The sequence below is a fragment of the Solanum tuberosum genome, unplaced genomic scaffold (assembly GCF_000226075.1).
Source record: "Solanum tuberosum cultivar DM 1-3 516 R44 unplaced genomic scaffold, SolTub_3.0 scf00223, whole genome shotgun sequence".
Lineage (NCBI taxonomy): Eukaryota > Viridiplantae > Streptophyta > Magnoliopsida > Solanales > Solanaceae > Solanum > Solanum tuberosum.
Window position 1 is genome coordinate 408,381 of NW_006239146.1, and position 9,057 is coordinate 417,437.

Here is a 9,057-nt window from a genome sequence, read left to right on the forward strand (position 1 = left end):
TCATCTTTTAATTAGGTTTAGCAGTCTCTTCTTTTATTTGACGTCCCGACACCTTTAATAAATAAGTGAGAGCCGTTGGAAAAACAAAAATACTACTCTGCCTCACTGTCTGCTCTGTTTTTCACTCTCTGTTCGCCATGTTTTCGTTTCTTTCATTTCGGGATTGGATTTATCAGACCATTCTATTCAAGTTCCTTCTCTTATGGTATCATTTTATTTTCACTACTCCAATTTCTACAACAACTGAAATCATAATCCCAAATGAAATCCTTACAGAAATTCTCTTACGGCTGCCCGCAGAGTCACTAATGAGATTTACATCCGTTTTAAAATCATGGAATCAACAAATCTCTAGCCCTCATTTTGTGAATACGCATCTGAAAATAGCAGCCAATGATAAAAAATTCAGAAACCATGGTATTATATTTGAAAACCTCCAGTTTTGTCGTCTCCCTCCTCTGTTTAACAAACGACAAGTAACTGACGAGGAGCTAATTCACATGGATCCTCCGAATCTATCAGCTTTCTTTGTTGGTTCTGTTAATGGACTCATCTGTCTCTGCAATCACGAATTGGAGACGTATATATGGAACCCAACTATTAGCAAGTCAAAGAAAATACATGATTCGCCATTGCGTTCCTCTTCCAATACAAAATTTGGTTTTGGATATGACGAGTCACATGACGATTATAAAGCTCTATTCATCAATTATTCTAGTCTTTGTTACTATGATAGTATGTGCAACGTGTCCAATCCGAAGATTGTGGTCTACATTTACAGTTTACGGACTGATTCTTGGACAACAGTACATGGCCAGCTTCAGGGCAACTTTCTAACAAATACTTTGGGTAAATATATCAATGGGAAGATTAACTGGATTTCATGTAATCGTCTTGGTATTGGCAAAATCATTTCTTTTAATACAGCAGACGAGACATGGGGAACTTTGGAGCTTCCCACTTTTAGACAAGACAATTGTAATTATCAACTTGGAGTCGTGGGAAATGACCTTTCGCTGATTAATACAAGTAATTTTATGGATACCTCATCGGATGTCTGGATTTTCAAAAATTGTGAATTTTGGACGAAATTGTTCACCATCGAATATCATCCGAATCTGTCGCACTTTATGTGGGCTCCACACCTTAGTGATGCATTCTCTATACAATTTCATGAGTCAAATAATGGAGACTTTTTACTTTTGCTTCCCCCATTGATCATGATATTTGACGGTTCAACCAGACGACTAAAGCACAATGTTTATGTGGAGGGATCTGTTGATGATGGAGGATGTGATGCTATAGAAATCTATGTAGAAAGCATTGTTAATCCCCTGACGATATTTGACCAGGGACGTCGTATTCAGAATCACTTAGCTGAGAATTCTGCTTAGTTTAGCAGGTATGCTCTTTTTGCACTTTATTTTTTGTCAACTTTAGGCCAAGACATTAAATATTATATTCCCGATAAGGTGGAAAAACAATGAATACTTACATCATATTTGCTTGTATAGCTTGTAGTTTTGTAAGTATTATTTCTCTAAATTTCGACACACTGGAAGTTCGAAAGGGATCCTGTATCTTTGCTCCTTTGTCTTTTTGGAATAGAGACCGTCAATAGACTTGTAGAAGATGGTGGGATGAGAAGGGGATTTGATATTGTCCCTGAAAGAAGAGAGTTATGGTCCCATTCTATCTATTGTTCACTAATGATACTACCATTGGTTAGCAATTTCTATACCATATTGAATAATTGTAATGGCTTAAAACTCTGTCAAGGTGGTGTTGGCCTAATTTGGTACTGACAGTGGCCAAGCCTTAAAACCAACAATGAATACTCTTGACAATGTCAGTTAAGGACTTCAGCTGAATGTATTATTCATGTACTACTTTTCACTTATGTGTATGTATGGAAATTGTGGTGAGTTAGATGTCAGTTAAGGACTTCAGCTGAATGTATCTGTTCATTTTCATTGCTAAACAGTTGACCGAACATCCGTTTACATGGAGAAATGATTCGCTCGCATTTATGCTGCCCTTTATTACTAGTCATGTGTTCAAATTTTGTCAGATGCAACCATAACTTGTTTTCTGCTATTGAATTTCAGGAAGTGGAAGCTAATGTTGAACACTCATCGATCTGTACTTGGCTGACTGCATGGATTGAAGCGATTGAAGTGTTTATGTATGTTGTAATTTGTATGAGCAGGTTTTAGCAGGGTTACTATATGGATATCGGAATGATATACTTCTTTTTTATGATATACTGCTTTTTTATCAAGTAATCTGTTTTGACTAGAGTTGGCTTGACTTACTGTGGAAGTACTCCAAATGTCATAACTACCAATGTGCGGTTTGCTTGTGGCTTCTTCCCTTGCTTTTCCAATAATCGCGGACACCCTCTCTCACATCCAAAACCAACGACTAGTTCTCTTCAAACCACCGGTAACACCTATGTTTCACCGGACCCCTAAAACCAAAAATCTGAACCCTCTCCTTCTGATACCATTAACAACAATATCCACAAAAAGGACTACAATCAGAATGTGCAACAAAAAAAAAAAACAATGTCCCTGGTGGCATATCAAACACCGTTGTTCCATCAAAGTCCACATTTGCTGCTACTGTCCAAACAACTCCGGTAGCTACGAGAGCTTCTACTACTTTTAATATTCCAACATGGGAGTTGGCTGTCTTCTTTAGTGCCGAAGATTACTTTCTTTAATCTTGCCAGTAAGCTTGCCATAGTCGGGAAATTCATAAAGGGTAAACCAACTATGGAAGAGTTAAAAAAGCTGCTTATTAGCCAATTTCAACTACAAAGATTGGTTAAAATAGCTTAATTGATTATAGAACAGTGTACATTCATTTCTCTGATGAATAACATATGTAATATCATTAAAAGCTTGAATAAGACCTTTTTTTGTCGGACATAGAGGTACAACCAGCCTCATTGTTATGTATATCCAAATCATCAGCCAAAAAAAAAAAAAGAAAAAAAAAAGCCAAATAAGAGCCCAGGTGCTCAAATAAAATCTCATTCACATCGTCTTTTCCAATGTTTTTACAACTGCATAGGCTTCAAAATCTGTAGAAATCAATCGCTATCTTTTACTAGACTTTCCACAAATCTCCACCATCTTTTTAGAGACTAGTTTCTGGGAATGTGCATTGCTTGTGTGTCCCATGTACCTTCTATGTTTTTTGATAATTTACTTATTTTGATCAACCTTGTGAATAGTATGAGTCCTATACACATTTCTGTTTTTGATGTTTATCATGATACATTACTGATCTTTTTTGCTTGTCAAGTTGAACAATGATCTGTTTTGCCTTCTCTATTGTATTCAGTACCAGAATTGTAATACTATCTTGTTACGAGATTTACAATCGTGTTAAAAACTTGGTTTGGTATAAGTCTTTTGTTGTATAATTAGATATTTGAATGTCTCTAGAATGTGAAGATAACTCAGTATTGTTGAGTAACGGAATGAAACAGGTCCAAATGAAGCAATATATGGATAACGGAATGAACCCAACTCCTGTGTTTATGTATGTTGTAATTTGTATGAGCAGGTTTTAGCAGGGTTACTATATGGACATCGGAATGAACCCAACTCCTGTGTTTATGTATGTTGTAATTTCGTTAAAGTATGAAGAGTTCTGTTTTCATTTTCCTTTTCTGATCTGGAAGTGTTTCGTTCTTTTTATAACATTGGTGTAAAAGGAGAATCTTTTTTTTTTTTTATGTATGTTGTATCCCCAATTCCCTTTTTGTGCTTCTCCCCTATCGTAAAGAATTGAGTTTGTTCAATTCTAAAATTTTAAGGACATCCGCCCCACAAAACAGAACAGACAGCAACAATCTGAAGCCCCTCCTACTGATACCACTATTAACATAAGAGGAAGTAGAGGTTTGGAGGTACAAAATGAATGTAGAAGAGTTGGAGAGGGAAAGAATAACAAGCTTAGACAATAATAAAACAATGTTTGTGAGATTGGCAAGATCATGCTTGAAAATATGTGTTGCACAGGGCTAGAAAACAAGATATATTTTTCAATGTTTCACAACAACAAGGGTGTTTTCTATTGTTTGGTCAGTCACAAATATTACTCTTTCGATTACTTGGGCATCAAAGCTTATTCAAGTCCAAATATTTTCAACTTGGTTCAACCAACATCCTGCATTTGGATCGAATCAGAGAATGATTAATTGTATTGTTCCCTTTTAGTTGGTGTTTATTTTTTTCCATTAGTTAGAAATGTTGTCCTAATAAGAGCCTAATTATTTTGCCAAAAGAAAAGAAAGATACTGATAACAATAATATCTCAGAGAGGACTACAATCAGAATGGCAAATTGAAGTCCACATTTGCTGCTACTGTCCAAGCAACTCTGGCAGCTACAACAGCTTCTACTACTATTGATATTCAACATGGGACTCATCTCGCACTGCCGGCTCAATGCTTATAAAAATTAGGCATATGCCTTAGGCCCCAATTTTAGGGGGCCTCAAATTAAATTTTTTTATAGAAAAAAATAATTATTTAAGATAAATATATTATTTTATTCTCCTTAACCTCAATCAAATAGAAGAAATTAAGAAAAATGTTGTTTTGTCTTCTTACACTCTCTTCACTAACTCTCGCGTTGTAATTTTCTAGGCCCCTTTTAGACTCTATGTAAGTTAGAGCTCTATTAAAAATATGAATCAATAGTAAAAATCATGTGTTGGATAAAGCGAATTACAAGCCTGTTTAGATTGACTTATTTTATGTGCTTTTAAAATTAAAAAAAAGTTTATAAGCAGTTTTTGTCAACTTATTACTTATAAAATAATATTAACAATTTTATATAATAATTGCCTCAGCTAAAAGATTTTAGGCCTTTAATTTAAATTTTGCTTTAGGCCTCCAAGTACGTTGAGCCGCCCCTGTCATCTCGATAAGCCAGTTGTCTGCTTTAATGCCGAAGATTACTTTTTTTTCGTAAATAAAGGTCCAACATGCCTCATATATATCTAAATCATCAGCCAAATAAGTCAAGAAGTCCACATCTCGCTGCTTTCTTACTCGACTCTATAGTTATGAAACTGGCTCATATATACTCTTACCATTATACAAATGGCTCACATATATCCTTACCGTTATACAAATGACTCACATATACCTTTACCGTTATTAAAAGAGCTCACATATACCCTTTATCTAACGGAAATGAAAAAAATAGTTTTAAATTTATATTTTTTACTTTAAATTTTTTTAAAAATCATGTAAGGTATATATATGATTCTTCTAGCCAAGTTCAAGGTATATTTTAATTTTTTTCATACAAAAAATATTTTTTGACTTCTTTGATTATCATTATTCGAGTTTCTTATTCTTTTTTTTCTTTCATTCTTTAGTGTAAAGAAAAAATTTAAAACTATTTTTTTTTGTGGCTATATTGTAATTTAGATTTTGTATATATAAAAAAAAACAAAAAATGGGTCATCTATAATAAATTTTACAAGAAAATTAATGAAACATAAATAAATTTGACCATCAAAATAATAAATTTAAATTAGTCGTTGAAACAAAAAAGTAAAAAAAAAATATGTGTGAGGAGAATCAAATCTACCACATATGGATTATATTTTTTTCAAAAAAAAAATTAAAAAATTAAATTAAAATTAATTTTTCCCTTCCGTTAGAGGAAAATGGTATATATGTGAGTCATTTGTATAACAGTAGAGATATATATGAGCCAATATCAGCTCTAAATGGCAGAGTTGAGGGGTATATCAGACCTTTTCCCTTAGTAATTTATTCGCGCGAAAAAAAATGTTTAAAGAAGTTTCGTAAGGGATAATTAGAGAAATTATTCTTTTTATGTATGACTAGGTAATTAACCCGCGCTTCACGCGGGCATAATTAATTTTGCTAAGCTTTTGGACAGCCTTTCCAATAATCGACTATTATAAGAAAAAAACAAGTAAATTTTAGTAGGTTTTAAGAACATTTCAATAGAAATTAAATGATTTGACATTATCACATATCTCAAGAATTTTAAATATATAATGAATGATTTAAAATATCTTGATATCTAATCATTTTTATCTTTTACATAATTTATCATAATATATGTTTGATGATATAATTGTCTTGTTAAAACTGAGTGATGTTTTTATGTAGCGATTAAACCTATTTTTTTGTACATGAAAAATATAGAACTGATAATTTTATGGTTAGAATAAATCCTTGTTAAAAACAAATTATATAAAAGTTTTCGATAATCAATATTAGTTATAAATAAGTTAAGACCGTTAAAAATGTACACCACAACAACATAAATATTTTTTTAGAGACAATCTACTTGTCTGAGGTCAAACGTTCACCACATTTCGTTATTGCTACTTTGTTAATTACTCTAACAAAATTTATAGAAGGAGAAAAATAAATTTGAAACAACAACAAAATAATATTGTTGACCCTTTTAGAATTTCATTCTTCATTAAACTGTTGCTCTGAAGGCCCTTCTAGATGCTTCATCAATGCAACTTTACGACTTTTTCAGAAATATGTATGTATAGTTGTTGCATTATGAAAGTACAAGTAGATCAAAATGTTGGATTCTAGATTCATGTTAAAGAAATATTCTTGAACATTAAAAAATTAAAAATGAGTCTAACCTAGATAACTCAAATGCTCAGCAATGACTTGGGACATAAAGGACAACAAATCTATGTTAATAGACATATCTTTTGTAGCTTAAGATATTACTTTTATTTAGAGCAGAGTTTGTTTCATATTCTTCAAATTAAGCTTGTTGAAAATAGTCATAACTCACACCAAAAATATTTAGTAGAGTTGAATGAGAAGAAAAAAAAGAAGAACATTAAAAGGACGAAAGCTTTGTCCAAGTGAGGTCATATACATACCAAACAAAAAATAATCAATACACTTTTAAGGAGACAACAAAACAGCGAGAAAAACATACATTAAAGGGAGTAAACTATGAGATATCCAATGATGATAATAAATCATTCTAACCAGAAAAGTTCTCATGTTTTAAAATAATATACCCTATATAATTGACTAACACTTCAATCTACTTTCAATCCTTAAAGTACTCATAATATCCAGTGATAAAATTTAGTAAAAATAGATAACAACAACATAAAAACAAAAAAATATGGGCATGCAAAGTTATTAACTCTCAGAGGAATTTCTAAAGAACACAAAATCTCATCCTTGTATGTGAAGAAATGACGTTGTTGATAATCAAATTATAGATTTGTAAGGGTTTTTTTTATTGTACCTTCAACAATTCCAATAGACAAAACTTGTTTGAATACTCAATTAACATTTGTTATTTAATATGTACTAACAATTACTTATAACAATAATATTGTAGAAACATAAACAACAAAATTTAAAGCATGTACTAAAAAATAACAATTAATAATATAAGCATAAATTAATGACTGTAAAAACATACCAGGATCTGTAACAATAGAATGAAACAGAATGGAAAAAAATCGAGCCCACTGAATGTACAGTGTACCCTTAAGGAAATTATTTGTAACATCCGGCAATTTGAAATAACTATGAAGAAGCTGGGAATTTGAAATAGTCATTTTTTTTGGAAAGAATTTAAAAATCTGGAAATTTGGTTAAGTATGGAAAAAAAGTGAGTTCTGGTCAACTTTGAACAGTCATAACTCCTATATCAGGATGATTTAGGTGTAGTTCTAGTTATGTTTGCGAAGCTCGTGGAATGATCTTTCCAACGCCGCCGAGTTTGAGTGATTCCGAGTTCATATGAGTGAGTTATGCCCTTTGGAAGTTGGGCTGTTGGCAGGGTAGTTTAGTCCGAATTTGTAAGGGTTTTTTGGTCTTTCACCTAACCATTTCTTTTGGTTATATTAAGGTTTTAGACTGATTTTAAATCAGCTTTTCCTTTTTAAAGTGAGAGCTAGGGTTCTTGAGAGAAGAGGAGAAAAAGAAGAGAAAGAGAAGAAGAAGCTAGATTCCTCTAAGATCGTCGTGGTTTTCGTCAAGGGTGATCCCTATTAAGGTATGAGAGATCATAGTGTTGGGTTGGTTCATTCCCCCACACGCTAAACTCGTTTTAATTCCGAGAAAAGATTGATTGTGTTGTTGAAGGTTGTGATTGTGGTTGTTGAAGTTGTGGTTTTGTTGTTGAAGTTTCTTGTTGATTTGGGACATGTTTCCGGTTGTGTTTGTGAGTTGAAATCTATTGTATGTTGAGGCTTTTTATCATTCTAAGCGTTTGGGGCTGGAACCATTGACGTTAAGGAGGTTTAGAGTTAGAAAAATGAAGGAGAAACGTCTAGTTTTCTGGGGAAAGGGGTGGCGCGTCGCGCCCCCAGCAGGCCCCTTTGAAGCTTGAGGGCTGGCGCTCCGCGCCTCTCAGAGCGCCAAGGACGCCAAGTTTTCCCTTTCATTCCCTACTTTTTCATACATGTTCCTTGGTAATGTACATATGCTTTATAGTTGTTTTCAACACTCCAAGGTACGTCTGATGTGAGGCTAAAAATAAATATTTTTAATCATTATTTCCTCACATTTATTATTTATATTTATCCTTTCTGAGCATTAATTTGATGAATTATGCTAAATTGGGTATTTTATTTGTAGGATTAAATTGGTGGAAAATTGGAGAAGTTTGAAGCTAAAATGAATTAAAGATGGAGGGTTCAAGAAGGAAATCAAGCAGGCAGCTTAATTGATTAAATTTAATAAAATAATATATTTGTATATATAAGGAAAAAGGCTGCGAACAATTTGCAAATTGAAATTGGGTACTACTGCTGCCACGTGTCAGCAACTGGATGGCTCATATTAGAATGAAAGGCGATCAGCAACGTGAAATTTCAGAAATACGCGTACAGTGGAAAACCCAATTTAATTGGGTTTTGTTTTCCTAATTTGTCTTGAACTCAATTATTTTATTTAGGGTTTCTCTATCTATAAATAGGGGATGAAAAATTATTCTTAAAAAAAGGAGGGGAAGCCAAGAACCAAGATACAAGACACAATAAAATTTTCTTCTA

The 9,057-nt window shown here is 32.9% G+C and overlaps 1 protein-coding gene across 1 annotated transcript; it reads left to right on the forward strand.

Annotated features, from left to right (window-relative positions):
* The first annotated feature begins 308 nt into the window (after nt 1-308).
* On the forward strand, nt 309-1,394 carry LOC107062358 (F-box/kelch-repeat protein At3g23880-like). The gene has a single exon (XM_015312904.1). The coding sequence runs from the start codon at nt 309-311 to the stop codon at nt 1,392-1,394; it is 1,086 nt and encodes a 361-aa protein (XP_015168390.1).
* Nucleotides 1,395-9,057: the final 7,663 nt, after the last annotated feature.